Source organism: Somniosus microcephalus, chromosome 19, assembly GCF_052327205.1.
Source record: "Somniosus microcephalus isolate GS21.2 chromosome 19, FLI_Smic_1.0, whole genome shotgun sequence".
In the NCBI taxonomy this organism is placed as follows: domain Eukaryota; kingdom Metazoa; phylum Chordata; class Chondrichthyes; order Squaliformes; family Somniosidae; genus Somniosus; species Somniosus microcephalus.
This window is the reverse complement of record NC_141005.1, coordinates 3,864,194-3,885,607: the sequence shown is the minus strand read 5'-3', so window position 1 is coordinate 3,885,607 and position 21,414 is coordinate 3,864,194. Positions and strand designations below refer to the sequence as shown.

Genomic DNA, 21,414 nt, shown 5'->3' with positions numbered 1-21,414 from the left:
TGGGAAAATTATTGGAAGGAATTCTGAAGGACAGGATAAAACCTCAATTTAGAAAGACACGGATTAATCAAGGATAGTCAGCATGGATTTGTTAAGGGAAGGTAGTGTCTGACAAACTTGATTGAATTTTTTGAGGAGGTAACAAGGAGGGTAGTGCATTTGATGTAGTGTATATGGACTTTTGCAGGCTTTTGATAAGGTTCCACATGGCAGACTGGTTACGAAGTTAAAAGCCCATGGGATCCAGGGCAAAATGTCAAGTTGGAATCAAAACTGGCTCAGAGACAGGAAGCAGAGGGTAATGGTTGATGGGTGTTTTTGTCAGTGGGGTTCCGCAGGGCTCAGTAACAAGTCCCTTGCTATTTGTGGTATATAGCAATGATCTAGACTTGAATATAGGGGGTATGATTAAGAAGATTGCAGATGATACTAAAATCGGCTGTGTGGTTGATACTGAAGAAGGAAGCTGTAGACTGCAGGAAGATATCAATAAATTGGTCAGGTGGGCAGAACAGTGGCAAATGGAATTCAATCCGGAGAAGTGTGAGGTAATGCATTTGGGGAGGACTAGCAAGGAAAGGGAATACACATTAAATGGTAGGACACTGAGTAGTGTAGAGGAACAAAGGGACCTTGGAGTGCATGTCCACAGATCCCTGAAGGTAGCAGGCCAGGTAGATAAGGTGGTTAAGAAGGCATACGGAATGCTTGCCTTTATTAGCCGTGGCATAGAATACAAGAGCAGGGGGGTTATGCTTCAACTGTATAAAACACTAGTTAGGCCTCAGCTAGAGTACTGCGTGCAGTTCTGGTCACCACACTACAGGAAAGATGTGATTGCACTAGAGAGGGTACAGAGGAGATTTACAAGGATGTTGCCAGGAGTAGAGAATCTTAGCTATGAGGAAAGACTGGATAGGCTGGGTTTGTTTTCCTTGGAACAGAGGAGGCTGAGGGGAGACCTTATTGAGGTGTATAAAATTATGAGGGGCCTAGATAAAGTGGATAGAAAGGACCTATTTCCCTTAGCAGAGGGGTCAAAAACCAGGGGGCACAGATTTAAAGTAATTGGTGGAAGCTTTAGAGGGGATTTGAGGGGAAATTTCTTCACCCAGAGGATTGTGGGGGTCTGGAACTCACTGCCTGAAAGGGCGGTAGAGGCAGAAACCCTAACTGCATTTAAAAAGTACTTGGATGTGCACTTGGGATGCTGTAACCTGCAGGGCTACGGACTAAGAGCTGGGAAGTGGGATTAGGCTGGATAGCTCTTTGTTGGCCGGCGCGGACACGATGGGCCGAAATGGCCTCCTTCCATGCTGTAACTTTCTATGATTCTATGAGTGCAGTCCCACCCAGCTGGACGACGGTGGAGAGGTGTTGGAGAAGGATTGAGAGGTCAACCGTGTCAAAGGCTGCAGACAAGTCAAGAAGGACGAGGAGGGATAGTTTACCTTTTTCACAGTCACAAAGGATGTCATTTGTGACTTTGGTGAGAGTTGTTTCGTTACTGTGGCAAGGGCGGAAACCTGATTGGAGGAATTCAAACATGGAATTGCGGGAAAGATGGGCACGGATTTGGGAGGCGACAACACGTTCAAGGACTTTGGAGAGGAAAGGGAGGTTGGAGATGGGGTTGTAGTTTGCAAGGACGGAGGGATCAAGGGTTGGTTTTTTGAGGAGAGGAGTGATGACGGCAGATTTGAGGAAGAGGGGGACAGTACCTGAGGGGAGAGAACCATTAACAGTATCAGCTAACATGGGAGCCAGAAAAGGAAGTTGGGTGGTCAGCAGTTTGGTGGGAATAGGGTCGAGGGAGCAGGAGGTGGGCCTCATGGACAAGATTAGCGCAGAGAGGTCATGAGGGGAGATCGGAGAGAAACTGGAGAAAGATGTGAATTCAGGGCTAGGGCAAGGGGGAGCCTTAGAGGAAGCGTGGCCCAGTGGGCTAGGGGAAGGATGGGAAGTGGCAGAGGCAGCTGGACAGATGGTCTCAATCTTAGAGACAACGAAGTCCATGAGTTCCTCGCATTTGTTATTGGAGGCGAGGGTGGAAGAGACAAGGGAGAGGGGTTTAAGAAGATGGTTAGCAGTAGAGAATAGGAGCCGGGGTTTATCTTTGCATTCCAAAATGATTCTGGAATGGTGAGCAATTTTGGCAGACAAGAGCAAGGCCCGATAATACTTTGTGGTCCAGCCAGACCTGGCAGTGAATGGCCAAACCAGTTATCCCTTCAAGTCTGCGTCCTTTGGAAGATGAGAACCGTACCAGGGGGAACGGCCAGGGTGAGAGAGGGTAATTGTTTTAGTAGGGACTAGGGCATCAAAGATAGTGGTGAGGGTGTGGTTGAACAGATTGGTAGCTGCAGAAATGTCATGGTGAATGGAGGGCCAAAGGCTGGACAGTTGGGATTTCATAAGTGCAGTTGTAAGAGAGTTGGGAGAGAGTTTTTTCCAGGGGCGGACACAGGAGGAAGTAGGGTTTGGGGGGGTGGTGGAAGGGGGATGTGGGTGGAGAGCGATACGAGGAAGTGGTCAGAGATGGCCTTATTTGCAATTGACACGATGGGAGTAGCGGAGCCACAAGCGATGGCAAGGTTGAGGGGGTGGCTGTGAATATGGGTTGGGGAGTTTACATGGAGGGAGAGATTAAGGGAGGATAGGAGGCTGGTGAACTCAGGGGAGAGAGAGCATGATGAATTGAGATGGAGTTTGAAATCACCGAAGATGAGAAGTCGTTTGGTGCAGAGGCTGAGGGAAGAGAACAGTGAAAATATCTCAGTAATAAAATTTTTATGGTACTTGGGTGGGCGGTAGAGAACAAGAATTTTAAATGTACCAATGAGATTTAAATTAACCAATGAGATTTAAGGATTAAGAAAGAAACAGAGGAACAACGTAGAAGGAAATTGGGTGAATTAGTGTCAAATCAGGTACAGAAGGAGAAATAGAGAGAGGGTAAGAAAGATTGGATTAAGAAAGAGAAAAAAGAGACAAAGGAAAAGTAAGAATTAAAAGAAAATTGAAAAGGGTTCTTACGCTGTTAAGCATCAGCCCATACTTTCTGTGGCTAGTTTAACGTGCAAATCCAGCAAGTTCTTAAAAATAATGGGGAGGCTAAGGGCAAGATGGCGATTGTGCGAGGCAAACGGCGGAGCAGCATAAATTGACAAGCAAGTTCTGGAGATTCACAACTCATGGCGTATCGCTTCATCCCCTGAACTTGTTGGCTGATCTGCACATTAATAGCGGCGTGCGTCGTGAGCTCACCATTATTTTTCCCAGGAAGATTTGTCCCAATGTATATTTGTTCCTTAATATATGGATGCAAATTACATTAAAAATTAAACTAAACAAGAATAAGAACATAAGAACATAAGAAATAGGAGCAGGAATAAGCCAATCGGCCCCTCGAGCCTGCTCCGCCATTCAATAAGATCATGGCTGATCTGATCTTAACCGCCAATCCACTATCACAGAACCATCTCCTGAATCTAACAGAATTAGACACACAAAATAGGAGCAGGATCAGGCTACACGGCCCCTGGGCCCGCTCCGCTACCCACAGGGCCATGACCGATCCGAACCTAGACTCATGTCCAAATTCCTGCCCGCTCCCCGTAACCCTTAATTCCCTTTACTTCTAGGAAACTGTCTATTTGTGCGCTCCTTGTAGAAACACAAGGCTGATTTGTCAGTCTGCAGTCCATGGCTTCATCAAGCAGGTCAGTGATGCCCTCTTTGCCAGGGTCAACCGTTTTATAATATTTTCCCATGGATGTCAGCAGCCTGATGGATATAGTAGTGCAGTGGTTATGTTACTGGGCTAGTAATCCAGAGAACATGAAATCAAATCCCACCATGGCAGTTTGAGAATTTGAATTTATTTGGAAATAAAGAAAAGCTGGTATCAGTAAGAGTGACCATGAAACTGTCGGATTGTCATAAAAACCCGATCGGCCGGATATTCCGATCCCTATGGGTGGGTACGCGCTGTGTACCCACCCGGATATTCCGATCCCTATGGGTGGGTACGTGCTGTTTACCCACCCGGATATTCCGATCCCTATGGGTGGCTACGCGCTGTGTACCCACCCGGATATTCCGATCCCTATGGGTGGGTACGCGCTGTGTACCCACCCGGATATTCCGATCCCTATGGGTGGGTACGCGCTGTGTACCCACCTGGATATTCCGATCCCTATGGGTGGGCACGCGCTGTGTACCCACCCGGATATTCCGATCCCTATGGGTGGGTACGCGCTGTGTACCCACCTGGATATTCCGATCCCTATGGGTGGGCACGCGCTGTGTACCCACCCGGATATTCCGATCCCTATGGGTGGGCACGCGCTGTGTACCCACCCGCAGGGACATCGGAAATGCCGGTTTTAGGCATGCACTGCGCATGCGCTGGAAACTGGCATTTCCGATCTGTCAAGAAAGCTCTTGACCGATCCTCCGGCTGCCCTGGAGAAGGGCCTCTGCGGGCAGAGAGTTCCACTTTTTGGAGACCCTCCACCCACAGAAAATCCTTACAATTCTTACGCCTGGTAAAAGCAGGCATAAGGCCTGCTTTTACCAGGATAAGAGTTGAAAAAAATAAAAATATAATTTTTTTTTCACTGATTTATCATTTAAAAATACTTTAAAAAAGGTAAGTTTATTTTTTGCCCTGTAAAAAACTTTAATTATTTTTTTTTAATTTAAATTTTTGTTTAAAATAGTTAATTTATTGTAATTTCAAGTCATTTTAAAAATGTGATTAAAAAAAAGTATTTAAAGTTTTACTATGTTTTTTCATTAATCTCCATTCATATATTTGACAGGCCTTCCTGTCAAATGTATGAAGGGAGATTCCCTTCCGTGATTGGCTCCCCATGGCCCACGTGATCCCAGGGATGCTGCGAACTACCTGCGCCTCTGGGATACGTGGGCCCTGCGCACTGGCAGTTTGGAGAGGCCCAGCATCGGAATTGTGCGCGTCCCGGGAGCCCTCAGGTAAGGGCGCAGATTTTTCCAGATCGCAGGCCTCCGCCCGCGGGAGGCCTGCGATCGGAATATCTGGGCCAATGGTTTACTAATGCCTATATGTGACTCCAGTCTCACACCAATGTGGTTGACCTTTAACTACACTCTGAGGTGGCCCAGCAAAACAAAGTTGTATCAAACCGTTACCAGTCGTTCAAGAAGGCGGCCCACATAGGAACAGGAGGAGGCCATTCAGCCCCTCAAGCCTGTTCCACCATTCAATGAGATCATGGCTGATCTGCGATCTAACTCCATATACCTGCTTTTGGCCCATATCCCTTAATACCTTTGGTTAACAAAGCTATCAATCTCAGATTTAAAATTAACAATTGATCTAGCATCAATTGCCGTTTGCGGAAGAGAGTTCCAAACTTCTCCCACCCTTTGTGTGTGGAAGTGTTTCCTAATTTCACTCCTGAAAGGTCTGGCTCTAATTTTTAGACTATGTCCCCTAGTCCTAGACTCCCCAACCAGCGGAAATAGTTTCTCTCTATCTACCCTATCTGTTCCCCTTAATATTCTGAAAACTTCGATCAGATCACCTTCTAAATTCTAGGGAATACAACCCTAATTTGTGTAATCTCTCCTCGTAACTTAACCCTTGAAGTCTAGGTATCATTCTGGTGAACCTATGCTGCACTCCCTCCAAGGCCAGTATATCCCATCTAATGTGTGGTGCCCAGAACTGCTCACAGGTGTGGTCTAACCAGGGCTTTGTATAGCTGCAGCATAACTTCTACCCCCTTGTATTCTAGTCCTCTAGATATAAAGGCCAGTATTCCATTAGCCTTTTTGATTATTTTCTGTACATGTTCATGACATTTTAATGATCTGTATACCTGAACCCCCAAGTCTCTTTGGACATCCACTGTTTTTAGCTTTCACCATTTAGAAAGTACCCTGTTTTTAGGTCCAAAGTGGATGACCTCACATTTGCTTACATTGAAATCCATTTGCCACAGTTTTGCCCATTCACTTAATCTATCAATATCCCTTTGTAATTTTATGCTTTGTGTCATCGGCAAATTTGGATATATGACTTTCTATGCTATCATCTAAGTTGCTAATAAATATTGTGACTAGTTGAGGCCCCATCAGATCCCTGCGGGACATCACTAGTCACATCCTGCCAATTTGAGTACCTACCCATTATCCCTACTCTCTGTCTCTTGCCGCTCAACCAATTTCCTAACCAGGTCAATAATTTGCCTTTAATTCTTCAATTCTAAGGCTTCTAGCTTAGTTAACAGTCTCTTATGTGGAACTTTATCAAATGCCTTCTGGAAGTCCATATAAATAAAATCCATAGACATTCCCCTGTCCACTACTTTAGTCACCTCTTCAAAAAATTCAATCAGGTTTGTCAGGCATGACCTACCTTTCACAAATCCATGCTGGCTCTCTCTGATCAACTGAAAATTTTCAAGGTGTTCAGTCACCTTACCATTAATTATAGACTCTAGCAATTTCACGACACCACCACCTTCTCTGGGTAATAAATGCCGGCCTTGCCAGCGACGCTGCCGGATTTATAAATGTTCTGGATGTGGGCAGTCAGCAGGAAGGGGCTGTTGGCTGTACTTCCTCCAAGTTCAGGTTGTGATTGAGCGCACCCTGGTAGCCACCTGGACACCTCCTAATGAGTACAAACTGGGACATTGTCGCGAGGAGCGATGGCACCCTGTGTGTGTTTATTCAAGTCGCTCATGATATAATCGATGTGACGACTGTTGCTCGTGAACATAATTTAATTTAAAATGAGACTCTGACGAAAGAGGTATTTTCTTTTTGATAAATATCTATAATGCTACTACTATATAAAGGGATTAAATTAGTAAAGTTCTGTTAATTTTTTAAATAGGTATTCATGATTACCTTGGTCGCTGTGACCAAGCCATTGGAAAATTTGAATCGCTTGTAAACCAAATCCACAAAAATGTCAGAGACATTGCCACTAAACTTGCAGCGATAGAGTCAGCAGATCTCTTTAAAAGGCCACAACCCGTATCAAAGGAGGATCTTGCAGGTATTGTAGAATTAATTTAAACTTTGGAAAACAGTGATGAAAGCCGTTGTTTATTACGGCTGAGGTTTAAATTTGCCACAAACCAAGTGAAATGTTCTGTTTGTTTCTGTTAGGAGTAAAGGAGTTTTATGAGTACGTGGAACAGGAGCGAACAAAGGACATCCTGAATCTAGTCAGTAAGTATAAAGCAATCGGACCACTGCTGACAAAAATGGAAGGCCTCGTTTTCCACACCAACACTGGGAAGGCTTCAAAGATGGCATTGTACTACACCTTTTGGGAGCGCAGAGTTTACGACTGCCTCGTCAAAATGATTTTGAAGTAAGTATAATTCAGTTTTTGAAATGAAGCTGAGGGTCAGTGATGTGCAGAGCCTTATTTGACAGGAGCACGGATCAGAGAATTGGGCACAGTGATCAGCAATGTTCCTTTTAAGCTGCGGGGCTGCACAGCATTCTGGCGCTCCCACGCAGCCGGATTGCCGGTTTTTAAATGGAAAAAAACGCGCATACACGGAATTTTGAATGGCCCGCGCAGCCCGTTAAAGGGGCCGCGTGGCCCAAACAAAACATTAGAGGGAACATTAGTGGTCAGTGCATTCTGTGTTTAGCCTCCTGTTCTCTGGTGCTTAAAATTAATCACTGGAAAATTTACCTTCATGTGTTTTATGTTTTTAAAAATTTCAATCTCATTCCTCTTTTTTTCTTTCTGGTTGAGCATCATCTATGGTTGAGTGGGGTGTGGGTGATCTGTTCCTGGGCTTGCACCAGGGCTGTTTTAAGTGGCTCCAGAGCAACTGATCCTCAAATTCCCTCCCTCCTAGTGCGTGGATCCTGGGCATTCTCTCAGTACCTGGTCACAGCAGCATAGCTGGGATTAGCACCAGGGCGATGAGCAGAGCTGCACTCCCACAGTGCTGGCACTGTCCCAGCTCCACTTATTTACACTATACTGCTACAACGTGTACTTAAACCTTTATAAGCTCAATGGGATCCCTAGAGAAACCACAAGATAATAGGAGTTCAGAAAATGGAAGTGTTTGTGATAATGAGGTCTGCACAGTGAGTGATCCGATGCATTAAATGGTACGGGTACACGAGGTAATCCACAATGTTTCCATATAAAGTGAGGCTATTTATAAACTGCTAGTTCTGCTTAGTGGATCCAAACCTTGGTAATGATCTGAAGTCGAGCCTCACCCCATATATAGAATCAATAGAAGAGTGCAGCACAGAAGGAGGCCATTCGGCCCACCAAGTGTGTGCCGGCTCTTTCGAAGAGCAATCCAGTTAGTCCCACTCCCCCGCTCTTTCCCATATCCCTGCAATTTTTTCTCCTTTAAATATTTATCCAATTCCCTTTTGAAGGCGACTATTGAATCTGTACCCACTGCCCTTTCAGGCAGTGCATTCCAAATCCTAATCACTCGCTGCGTAAAAAGGTTTTTCCTTATGTCGCCTCTGGTTCTTTTGCCAATCACCTTAAATCTGTACCTTCCTGTTAGCGACCCTTCAGCCATTGGAAACATATCATTCTTAATTTCCCTAGCTTACATAAATATACTTTTTACTGGGACAATACAATAACTGCAGCCAATGGAAGGTGCTGTTATATTGCACGACAACCTTCCAATATAATTATGGTTTCTGTCGCAATAGAGTATTTGCTGTGAGTGGTGAAGGGCAAGGAATCATTAATATTATGGGTACAGGTTTATTTTGGTCAGTCAGGTTTCTGACCCGTGTGAAAAACCATCGCCATGATTAAGAGTGTAGAATTTCTGTTTGCCTGCCACAGAATGCACACACTCTCCCAATAGAATCATAGAAATTTATGGCACAGAAGGAGGTCATTCGGCCCATCGTGTCTTTGCTGGCTGAAAAAGAGCTATCCAACCTAATCCCGCTTTCCAGCTCTTGGTCCGCAGCCTTGTAGTTTACGGCACTTCAAGTGCGTACCTCAGTCCAGAGAGCTTATGTGCAAGTTGGGCAATAAATGCCGGTCTTTCCAGTGATGCCCACATCCTGTGAATGAATCGTTTAAAAAAACCACAAGGACTGCAGCGGTTCAAGAGGACATCCACCCGCACCACCTCAGGGCAGCTAGGGATGGGGAATAAAAATGTGACTTTACCAGAGTTGCCCATATCCTGAGAAAAATGTTAAGCTTAACCTGCACTGAGGCATTGCAGTTGTTTGTTACATTTGTTCACGCCAGGTCTAAAGTCGTTATATTTTTCTCCGCAGAAACCTTCAGCAGGTTAATATTTCTATTCTTGGATTCAGTCCCCTGTTCCAAGTTGAAGTTCACCTCTCTGCCCCTGAGATTGTCTTAAAACCTAATGCCTCTGAGGTTTATCAACTGACTCTCCAGAACATAAAAGACTGCGTGGAAACAACTAAGGTTAGTTACAATTATTGTTCTTGCAGAATTACATGTAGCTTACAAGTTTGAAAAATTGCTTCTTATTTAATGGGCTGCGTTATTTTTCGGGTGCACTCCTGCTAATTTTTCTTATATCTGATACAATGGTCCACTTCCACAGGCAGGTCCTCGCACCCTATCAGCTGGAACCTTAATTGTGGAATAATCTGGGATAGCAGACTGCAGGGTGAGCAGTGTACCTTTTGCCGATGTGCTACGCACTGGAAATAACATGGGACATTACCCTGACTGGCAACTAACACACTGACAGACCATAAGGGGGGAATTTCAGGTGGGCAGTTAAATTGGAGCAGTGGATGTACCCACTTCTTTCCTGCCCTGACCTGGCCGATTACCATTGTAAATTGCAGGCAGCATCAACACCCGCAGGTCCTCTTTAAATATGCAAATCAGGCTCCGATGACAACATCCGGAGCCAATCTGCTGTTTTAACCTAAGGCATGAGTGGGGTAGGAGTGATGGCTTCTCCGCAAGGCAAAATCTGCTGGGAACAGGATCCAGGGGCAGAAGAGGCTCAGCAACGTAAGTTTTTAAAACATTTTTTTTAGTTTCCTTGTGAACCGGGAGGAGCGGGGTGCTCATCTGGGCCCCACAAGGAAACCTTAGGCCTCTCCTAGAATCATAGAAAGTTACAGCACGGAAGGAGGCCATTTGGCTCATCGTGTCCGCGCCGGCCAACAAAGAGCTATCCAGCCTAATCCCACTTCCCAGCTCTTGGTCCGTAGCCCTGCAGGTTAGAGCATCCCAAGTGCACATCCAAGTACTTTTTAAATGTGGTTAGGGTTCCTGCTTTTTTTTTACCCTGGATCCCATGGGCTTTTAACTTAGTGACTAGTCTGCCATGTGGAACCTTATCAAAAACCTTGCTAAAGTCCATATAAACTACATCAAACGCACTACCCTCATCTACCCTCCTTATTACCTCCTCAAAAAATTCAATCAAGTTTGTCAGACACGACCTTCCTTTAACAAATCCGTGCTGACTATCCTTGATTAATCCGTGTCTTTCTAAATGAAGATTTATCCTGTCCTTCAGAATTCTTTCCAATAATTTTCTCACCACCGAGGTTAGGCTGACTGGCCTGCAATTACTCGGTCTAACCTTTCCTCCCTTTTTAAACAAGGGTACCACATTAGCAGTCCTCCAGTCCCCTAGCACCACACCTGAAGCCAGAGAGGTTTGGAAAATGATGGTCAGGGCCTCTGTTATTTCCTCTTTTGCTTCACTTAACAGCCTGGGATACATTTCTTCCGGGCCTGGGGATTTATCCACTTTTAAAGCTGCTAAACCCCTTAATACTTCCTCTCTCACTATGTTTATTTCATCTAATATTTCACACTCCTCCCCCTCGATAGCAATGTCTGCTTCGCCCCTCTCCATTGAAAACAGACACAAAGTATTCATTAAGAACCCTACCGACGTCTCCCGCCTCCACACACAGATTACCCTCATAATCTCTAATAGGCCCTACCCTTTCTTTAGTTATCCTATTACTCTTAATATATTTATAAAACATCTTTGGGTTTTCCTTGATTTTACTTGCCATGAATTTTTCATGCTCTCTCTTTGCTTTCTTAATATCCTTTTTAATTGCACCCCTGCACTTTCTGTACTCTAATGATTCTGCAGTATTTAGCTCTCGGTATCTGTCATGCGCCTCCCTTTTTTTTCTTTATCCTACCCTGTATGTCCCTAGACATCCAAGTGGCTCTAGATTTGTTAGTCCCACCTTTTTTCTTTAAGGGCACATATTTGGTCTGAACCCTCCAGATCTCCTCCTTGAATGCCTCCCACTGCTCTGACACTGATTTACCTTCAAGTAGCTGTTTCCAGTCCACTATGGCTAAATCCCCTCTGAGCTTAGCAAAATTTGCTTTTCCCCAATTGAGAACTTCAGAATGATGAATCTCCACCTGTAGAGGTGATATCCGCTCTTCTTAAATTCTCTGCTCCTGGGTAAATCCACCTCCTGTGCTAGTCGATGTATCTGAACTAGCTGCCTTAAATCTTACACATTTCCATCTAAGAGACACACTTGTATCTGCCTTTATCTGGTTGGTACATAGAAACATAGAAGATAGGAGCTGGAGTAGGCCATTCGGCCCCTCGAGCCTGCTCCGCCATTCAATGCGATCATGGTACCCTGCCCTGGCTTTCTCCCCATATCCCTTGGTCCCCTTAGCCTTAAGAAATATATCTAACTCCTTCTTGAATATATTTAATGAATTGGCCTCAACTGTCTTCTGAGGTAGAGAATTCCACAGGTTCACCACTCTCTGGGTGAAGAAATTCCTCCTCATCTCAGTCGTAAATGGCTTACCCCTTATTCTTAGACTGTGACCCCTGGTTCTGGACTCCCCCGCCATCAGGACCATCCTCCCTGCATCTAGTCTGTCTAGTCCTGTTAGAATTTTATAAGTTTCAATGAGATCCCCTCTCATTCTTCTAAACTCTAGCGAATATAAGCCTAATCGACCCAATCTCTCTCCATACGTCATTCCTGCCATGCCAGGTATCAGCCTTGTAAAGTCTGTGGGTTGTTTAGTTAATTAATACACAGACTCCAAGAGTAACTTAAAACAGGACTTTACTATTCGAAGGTCAGGGCGAATCTGCCCAATAACTCCTGGCACAACACTTATATACTGGTGTGGTCACCGTCGGTATTACCGTATACAGAAGCCAAACAAAGTAGTGCCACACCTAAAATAGTTCTCTTAAAGGTGAACGGTTACATACAATAGTTCTCTTAAAGGTAGACGGGTACATACACTACAAGCCTGGTGAATCTTCGCTGCACTCCCACCATGGCAAGAACATCCTTCCTCAGATAAGGCGACCAAAACTGCACACAATACTCAAGGTGTGGTCTCACCAAGGCCCTGTACAACTGCAGCAAGACATCCTTGCTCCTGTACGCGAATCCTCTCGCTATGAAGGCCAACATACCATTTGCCTTCTTAACCGCCTGCTACACCTGCATGCTTACCTTCAGCGACTGGTGCACAAGGACACACAGGTCTCAATGCACTTCCCCTTTTCCCAATCTATTGCCGTTCAGATAATGATCTGCCTTCCTGTTTTTGCCACCAAAGTGGATAACCTCGCACTTATCCACATTATACTGCATCTGCCATGCATCTGCCCAATCACCCAACCTGTCCAAATCATACTGGAGTTTCTCGGCATCCTCCTCACAGCACACACGCCCACCCAGCTTTGTGTCGTCTGCAAACTTGGAGATATTACATCTAGTTCCCTCGTCTAGATCATTAATATATATTGTGAATAGCTGGGGTCCTAGGACCGATCCCTGCGGTACCCCACTAGTCACTGCCTGCCACTCGGAAAAAGACCCATTTATTCCAACTCTTTGCTTCCTTTCTGCCAACCAGTTCTCTATCCAAGTCAGTACCTTACCCCCAATCCCATGTGCTTTAACTTTACACTCTAATCTCTTATGCAGGACCTTCTCGAAAGCCTTCTGAAAGTCCAAATACACCACATCCACTGGTTCTCCCTTATCTATTCTACCAGTTACATCCTCAAAAAATTCCAGTAGATTAGTCAAGCACGATTTACCTTTTGTAAATCCATGTTGACTTTGTCCGATCCTGTCACTGTTTTCCAAGTGATAAATGTTTAACTTTTGTCTGTGTCTCTCTGCACTGTATTACTTAATATTGCCATGTAAAATTTAAACTAAATAAAAATTTCACCTTAAATTCTACTACTTTTTAATACCAATACACCAACTTATATATCTTTGATTCTGAAAGAAACATCCTCGATTTTATCATTAATGAATCCGAGTAATACATCTATTAGCCCTTTAGGTAGCCCTCTAAGAGCCTTGCTTAGTGCTCACAATGACCATAGCATCAGAAACCTGACATGCCAGCTGGCACTTACAGTCCTCTTCAACAAAGAACCAGACACATTTCCAGATAAAGATTGACATATTTACATCTCCTCGCAAGCTATATTTACATCTCCTCGCAAGCTATTTCTGAATGTGTGGCCTTGCTGGCTTATGTCTCCTAGTTCTTGTAAGAAATGCTTTGTTTCACATAAACATTCATGGTTTTAATTGGCAGTCAGTTTGTTGATTTCCAGGCCAGGCTGCTGAAATCACATTTTGAGGACACATTTAAGGCAATTTATGGGGCATTTTCCCTACAGAAGATATCGCAGCTGAACCCAGTCCTGTCCTTTCCTTATACCTACATGATTCACTATCCCCTGTTTTACACTATTACACAAAATCAAAATTACTGTCGTACACGTTCTAGCAGGAATCATGGAGCAGCAATCAGTGGCGGGAACCGTGGCTGACTTTTCCCCTGTCTGCTTGAGGCATTGAAGGACTGGCTGAGATCAAGAAAATGACCACAGTCAGTGCATTGAACCTGGACCTTGCTAGTCAGTATGATCCGGTACTACATTACCTGGTGAATTTACTGAGTGGCTTATTGTCTTGCTGTTGTTTCTGTATATCTTCCTATACAAATGTACTCCCACTTATAGCAGTTTGTGCACAGAATTGGGTAATTAGTCAATCTCCCAACCCAAAAGTAAGGCCTGTTTTGTTAGTTACACAGGATAGGAATGCAGATTATTTTGACTCAACATTTAATACAATCTGTATTTCATATATTACAGCTATTCGTACGGTGGATGCATGGGTCCTGCATTGAATGTTCTCCACAATATATTGACGGAGACGATGAACCAATCATCTTCAGTTTTTACAGTGACATTGCTCAGTATCCACAGGTCATAGAGCTCGCTGTTTCCGCCAGTCAGAATCTCCAGAAACTCCTTGGTTCTCTGGGCAAGTACCTGAACCGCTGGAAGAAGTACAGATCCTTGTGGAAGATGGACAGGTCTATTGTTGTGGATAAGTTTGCAGCGAGGAACCCTTCTTGTGTTAATTATGATGAGAAGTTGCAGTTCTATACCAGAATCAGTGAGGAAGTGGCCGAGCAGCCCATGGTGAAAGATGAGCAGTGTATTCGGCTCCAGCTGAGGCCCTTGGCTTTTAGTGTCCAGGAAAATGCAAACGCGTGGGTCCATTCCCTTGGGTACTGTCTGAATGAATCTGCCAAACGGGAGCTGTATAACCTGAAAAGTGAACTCGAGGTAACTTACCAATTTAAATTATTAAAATACACATTTTAGGTTAAAATGTGTTTAGACTAAAAGAAACTCATAGGTTCAGCCCTGAATAAGAATTTGAAAGGGGAGAAGTTGTGGCCTTGATTGCTTGAAAACTGTATTAGAATGCCTCTAGAATATTACCATTTCTGCAGACAGTGAAAGTCTGTTTATATACTGTATAAGCTTCTCTATATTGAACAAAAATACAGGTATGTTATTCTGGTTTGTGGGGAGAGTAGGGGAATGTCGCGCAAGAAGAAAATCTGCGCAGGACTCCTTTAAATAAACAAAATCATGAAGTTTTCTGTGCATCTGGGGCCTTAATAAGAAAGTTTTTTTTTAATTAGTTATTTATGGGATGTGGGTGTCGCTGGCAAGGCCAGCATTTATTGCCCATCCCTAATTGCCCTTGAGAAGGTGGTGGTGAGACGCCGCCTTGAACCGCTGCAGTCCATGTGGTGAAGGTACTCCCACAGTGCTGTTAGGGAAGGAGTTCCAGGATTTTGACCCAGTGATGATGAAGGAACGGCGATATATTTCTAAGTCAGGATGGTGTGTGACTTAGAGGGGATCTTGGAGGTGGTGGTGTTCCCATGTGCCTGCTGCCCTTGTCCTTCTAGGTGGAAGAGGTCGTGGGTTTGGGAGGTGCTGCTGAAGAAGCCTTGGCGAGTTGCTGCAGTGCATCTTGTAGATGGTACACACTGCAGCCACGGTACGCCGGTGGTGGAGGGAATGAATGATTAAGGTGGTGGATGGGGTGCCAATCAAGCGGGCTGCTTTGTCCTGGATGGTGTCGAGCTTCTTGAGTGTTGTTGGAGCTGCACTCATCCAGGCAAGTGGAGAGTATTCCATCACACTCCTTACTTGTGCCTTGTAGATGGTGGAAAGGCTTTGGGAAGTCAGGAGGTGAGACACTCGCCGCAGAATACCCAGCCTCTGACCTGCTCTTGTTGCCACAGTATTTATGTGGCTGGTCCAGTTATGTTTCTGGTCAATGGTGACCCCCAGGATGTTGATGGTGGGGGTTTCGGCGATGGTAATACCGTTGAATGTCAAGGGGAGGTGGTTAGACTCTCGCTTGTTGGAGATAGTCATTGTCTGGCACTTCTGTGGCGCGAATGTTACCTGCCACTTATCAGCCCAAGCCTGAACGTTGTCCAGGTCTTTGTTAAGTCTGTGGGTTGTATTATAAATAATCACAGACTCCACTGTTAACAAAATAAAACACGTCTTTACTATTCAGAGGCTCGGGCGATTCTGCCCTAGTTAACGTATCACAACCCTTATATACTGGTGTGGTCACTATCGGTATTACAGTATACATGAGCCAATAGATAGTGCCACCCTAAAGTAGTGCTCTTAAAGGCGAACGGTTACATTCTATAGTTCCCTTAAAGGTAAACGGTTACATACACAACACTCCTCCCTTCCTAGCTTATTACTTACAGAATCCCGTTAAACATACAATCTTCAACTTTATATAAACAGTTTGCAGATATACTCTCGATGGAGTCAATGTCATATAACAATTTACAGATATACTCTCAATGGAGTCAACGTCATATAACAGTTTACAAACATACTCTCAGTGGAATCAGTTTACAGGTTCAGTCTCTGTGGGAACAGTTCATAAATTCAGTCTCTGGTATTAATTCGTTCCAGACAGCATCCTCCATAGCCTTTTTTTTTTATTTTTTATAACAGCTTGTACTTTCGTCCTGTTGAACCAGCAGTGCGGACTTATACAACCCACTGGCTGTCTTGATAATGTCCCTGGATTTTTTTTACAAATTTAGCACCTTTCGTAGTGTTCGGACTGAGGTAGTAGAAGTAATAATATTTTAAACAGTTATTATTTTCTGCTTCTTCTTTTTCTTTTCTGCCTTTTTGAAACTCTCCGAGCTCTTTTCCCGGCTGCCATCTGTAGCGCCACCAACTCTCTATGTTCCTTAGACCTTAAGTGCTTCCTCAGGATTTCAGCACTTTGGGAGTTCCCATCACAATTTGGGCAGACCACATCCTCATAACATTCGGTGTCACTCAACAGGTCAAAACCCTTCTTCAAGCAATCATATTCATCCTGCTCTTCCTCGGATGTCTGCCCTTCCTTCCCTCCTGGCCTCATTTGTGCGTTCAATCCTTTCCCTTCCTTCAGGGATTTCGTTATCAGGCTATTTAATCCTTCTACTGAAGTAGCTGTTTCCCCATTCTCCTGTTCCCCTGGACGTAATTCAGCGTACTCCTCCATTTCATCCATCATTTTCTCCAATGCTTTCATCTTCTCTTCCTCTTGTACTTTGGCTTCCAGTGCTTGGAGAAGTTGCGCCTCGATGCTCTCTAGCTCATGTTCAGGGCCCATTCCCAGTTGAAACTGTTCTTCAAGTCGGTCAACCTCGGTAATTGCCGCCTCATATTTGTCTTGGGCTTCCTTCCATATTTTTATGAGTTCTGCCATGTCTTTCACCTCTACATCCTCATCTATGTATGGAACTTCTACCGATGAGTCTGTCTTGGCCCTGAGCTCCTCAAGAATTTCCTGCAGCCTTTGGACTTCTTGCTCATGTTCAACCTTTAGTTGCTCATATACTTCCAACGAAACTAGCTTTTCGGAGGTTGCTGAGTTAACCCCCTCCAGAATTGTAGTCTGGGCCTGTTCATACTGTTTTTTCAACTTCTCGCACTCTGCTTGTAAGGAGTCGTAGAGAAGAACTGGAATAAAATCCTGGCTTCCTGAAGATTCCTCTTCATTTGTTTCTTTCGCAATTTCCTGTTGGAGTTCAGCCAAGGCTGCTATGCTATCTGCCTCTCGAAGTCTCACTGCCATCAACTCTTCTTTATTCTTGCAGTCCATCTCAGCCATTTCCCGTTTACTTTCATTTAACTGAGTGAGTAGTCCCTTATTTTGGGCTGAGAGATATTGCACCTTCTCATGTAGACCCTTGCACTCCTTCTCTGCTTGACATAGCTGATTACCGCTGATTTGGTTCTGCGTTTCAAGTTCCAACATCCTTTGCTTAGCTTCTTTCAGTTTCGCCCCTATAAGCTCCTCTTGCAACATGGCCACATTATTCTCATCAGGTAAAGAAGCGTTTCTCTTTTCCATGTCCAAGATTTGTTTCTGCATCTCCTTAAGAGCACCCTGTGATTCAACTTCTCTTAACTTTGCCTGCACTAGCTCCGTCTCTAATTGCAGAACAAAATCCTCAGTGCAGCGTGATTTGCCCTTCTGCTGTATCTCTAGATCATGCAAATATTCTAACCCCTGAACATCATCAGGGAGATGTGATCGGTAATTGGTCACGATGGCTCTATGGTCGCTCTCTGCTTGAGCCAGTAGGTTCTGTTGTCTTTCCAGACTCTCCCATTCGGTGTCATAGAACTTTTTCATTGTTTTCATCTCTTGTACGAGGCGGTAACTTAATTGTTCTAATTGTTGTTGTACTTTGAAATAGCGTTGAGTTCGAGCCCGGTGTTCCTCCGTAATGCATATGTCTGTAGCTTGAACAGACTCAGAATTCTCTGTCTTTATGCACGCCATCGATTTTCCAACCTTAGTCCGTGAGTTAATGTTAACCTTGTTTTTCATACATAAGCTGGACTTATCGTCTTCCGGCTCAGAGTCTGAGCTGCTTGTCTGCACCGAATCCTCACTCGTCATTGCTTGTCGGTAGTGCCATTCCATGTCTATTTTCTTGATCCACTCCCGTCCTAGAAGTGGTGGTCCTCCCTCAGGTAGTACGTACAAATTCATTCTTGGGTGTACTTTACCCCTATCTCTCACCTTGACTCTTATTTTCCCCATGGGGTATACGCGATGCCCCGTGTATGTCTGTAATACGAACTTGGTATTTCTTAAGGGTATGTGAGAGAATAGTCGGTGGTAGTCCTTTTGGTTGATGACTGATACAGCTGATCCCGTGTCCAGCTCCATTCGTACTTGGACTCCAGCTATTTTTAGTGTGACCCAGATCGTCTGTAGATCAGTTACTTTACCCACATTGTGGATTCTCAGACTATCCAACTCCTGGCTGTTTGGGTCTGAGTCTGAATTTTGTTCGTCTGAACTCTTTTCAGCCACCTGATGCACCTTGTTGTACTTTTCTTGTGGTGGTGGCTTCCTTTGTTTGTTGGTCTTCTTTCTGGACCTGCATACCTTCGCGATGTGACCCAGTTTGCCACATTTCCTGCACTCTTGATTCTTAAACCAGCACTGATTCTGGTCGTGCGTTGTCTTTCCACAACGGTAGCATTTGGAAATGCTTGCAGTAATTTGATCCTTCAGCACTGCTACGATCTCTTCGAAGGTCTGGTCCACTGGTTTAACTGGTGCTATTAGATGTTTCAAGAGCCCGTATGTTTTTGCTCCCATCGAATTTAACAAAGTTATTGCCTTGGCGTATATGGCTACGCAATATATTCCTATGCGTTCCCCATACGTGGCCCTGTCTTCTATTTCAGCATTAAAATCATTAATATTTCCTCGCTTAGGCATCTTCTTCTCTTTCCGAGAACAGCACAAGTATTTCTTTACTTATTATTAATTTTCTTCTCTTCTTGAGAACACCACAAGTATTGCTTTACTTATTTCTTGTTTCTGAAAATTCTAATTAATTTTCTTCTCTCTTCTTGAGAACACCACAAGTATTGCTGTACTTATACTTATTTTCCCTCTCTTCTTGAACACACCAGCCTTTCTGAAAAATCTTATTACTTTCCTGAAATTCTTAATAATTTCCAAGATGGCGGTTTCCCGCTTCTTCCTTCTTCTTCAGCAGTTTCCCCGCGAAAAATGGCGGCTTTCCCGCGCTTCTCGCTCTCCCCGCCCACTTCGATGGCGGCTTTCCCGCGCTTCTCGGCGCTCTCCGCCCACTTCAATGGCGGTTATCACCCGTTCCCCGACGCTGACTTTCAGGCCGAGTGCGGGCCTTATCAGCGGATGCGATCGATGGCCCGGCTGCGCCTCACACTTGAAAGCGGCCCCCGGCCTCTGGCTCACTTGCTCGCTCCCTCCCGGGCTCTGGCTTACCCGCTCGCGCGTTTCACCGCGGCTCTTATCAGGGATTGCGATCGCCCTGTCTTTGCAGCCAACGCTGCGGCTTACCCACGAGGTTATGGAGGCTTCAGGGTCCTAATGCCTGTCGCTTCCAGCCTGTCGGTTCCAGACTGGTGAGGATTGAAACCTCTCTTCAACGTCCTGTCTTCGGACGAAGCCGCCGTGGAACAACTGCCGCAGGGTTCGAATCCTGACTCGTCGCCAATGTTAAGTCTGTGGGTTGTATTATAAATAATCACAGACTCCACTGTTAACAAAATAAAACACGTCTTTACTATTCAGAGGCTCGGGCGATTCTGCCCTAGTTAACGTATCACAACCCTTATATACTGGTGTGGTCACTATCGGTATTACAGTATACATGAGCCAATAGATAGTGCCACCCTAAGTAGTGCTCTTAAAGGCGAACGGTTACATTCTATAGTTCCCTTAAAGGTAAACGGTTACATACACAACAGTCTTGTTGCATGCAGGCATGGACTGCTTCATTATCTGAGGAGTTGTGAATGGCGCTGAACACTATGCAGTCATCAGCGAACATCCCCATTTCTGACCTTATGTTGGAGGGAAGGTAATTGATGAAGCAGCTGAAGATAGTTGGGCCTAGGACACAGCCCTGAGGAACTCCTGCAGCGATGTCCTGGGGCTGTGATGATTGATCTTCAACCACTACAACCACCTTACAGTGCTGTTTCGTGAATAAATAAATATACACAAGTCATATTCCATCGAATTACATAGAATGTACAGCACAGAAACAGGCCATTCAGGTCAACGCTCCATTTTGTGCTCCACACGAGCCTCCTCTCACCCTTTCAACATATCCTTCTATTCCTTTCTCCCTCATGTTTATCTAGCTTCCCCTTAAATGTATCTATGCTATTTACCTCAACCACTCCCTGTGGTAGCGAGTTTCACATTCCCACCACGCTGAGTTTTATCCTCTCTATGTTTGGTGAGTTTATCAATTAACTCCCTCCTATCTATCTTAAATGTCTTGATATAAGAACATAAGAATTAGGAGCAGGAGTCGGCCATTTGGCCCTCAAGCCTGCTCCGCCATTCAATAAGATCATGGCTGATCTTCTACCTCATCTCCACTTTCCTGCACTATCCCCATATCCCTTGATTCCCTTAATATCCAAAAATCTATCGATCTCTGTCTTGAATATACTCAACGACTGAGCCTCCACAGCCCTCTGGGGTAGAGAATTCCAAAGATTCACCACCCTCTTGAGTGAAGAAATTTCTCCTCATCTCGGTCCTAAATGGCCGACCCCTTATTCTGAGACTGTGACCCCTGGTTCTAGACTCCCCAGCCAGGGGAAACATCCTCCCTCATCTACCCTGTCAAGCCCTGTAAGAATTTTGAATATTTCAATGAGATCTCAATCTTCTAAACTCTAGAGAATATAGGCCTAGTCTACTCAATCTCTCCTCATAGGACAATCCCCCCATCCCAGGAACCAGTCTGGTGAACCTTTGTTGCACTTCCTCTATGGCAAGTATATTCTTAGGTAAGGAGACCAAAACTGTACACAATACTCCAGGTGTGGTCTCACCAGGGCCCTATATAATTGCAGTAAGACGTCTTTACTCTTATACTCAAATCCTCTTGTAATCAAGGCCAACACACCATTTGCTTTCCTAATTGCTTGCTGTACCAGCATGTTAACTTTCAGTGATTCGTGTACAAGGACA

At 44.7% G+C, this 21,414-nt stretch overlaps 1 protein-coding gene across 1 annotated transcript in view; it reads left to right on the top strand.

Annotated features, from left to right (window-relative positions):
• Positions 1 to 21,414, top strand: part of dnah10 (dynein axonemal heavy chain 10) — a 304,418-nt gene that overhangs the window by 90,217 nt on the left and 192,787 nt on the right. The window contains exons 17-20 of the mRNA XM_086011825.1: positions 6,890 to 7,054; positions 7,168 to 7,375; positions 9,301 to 9,457; positions 14,163 to 14,642. Of these exons, the coding sequence (XP_085867951.1) occupies positions 6,890 to 7,054; positions 7,168 to 7,375; positions 9,301 to 9,457; positions 14,163 to 14,642 (1,010 nt within the window). The remainder of the gene's footprint in view (positions 1 to 6,889; positions 7,055 to 7,167; positions 7,376 to 9,300; positions 9,458 to 14,162; positions 14,643 to 21,414) is intronic.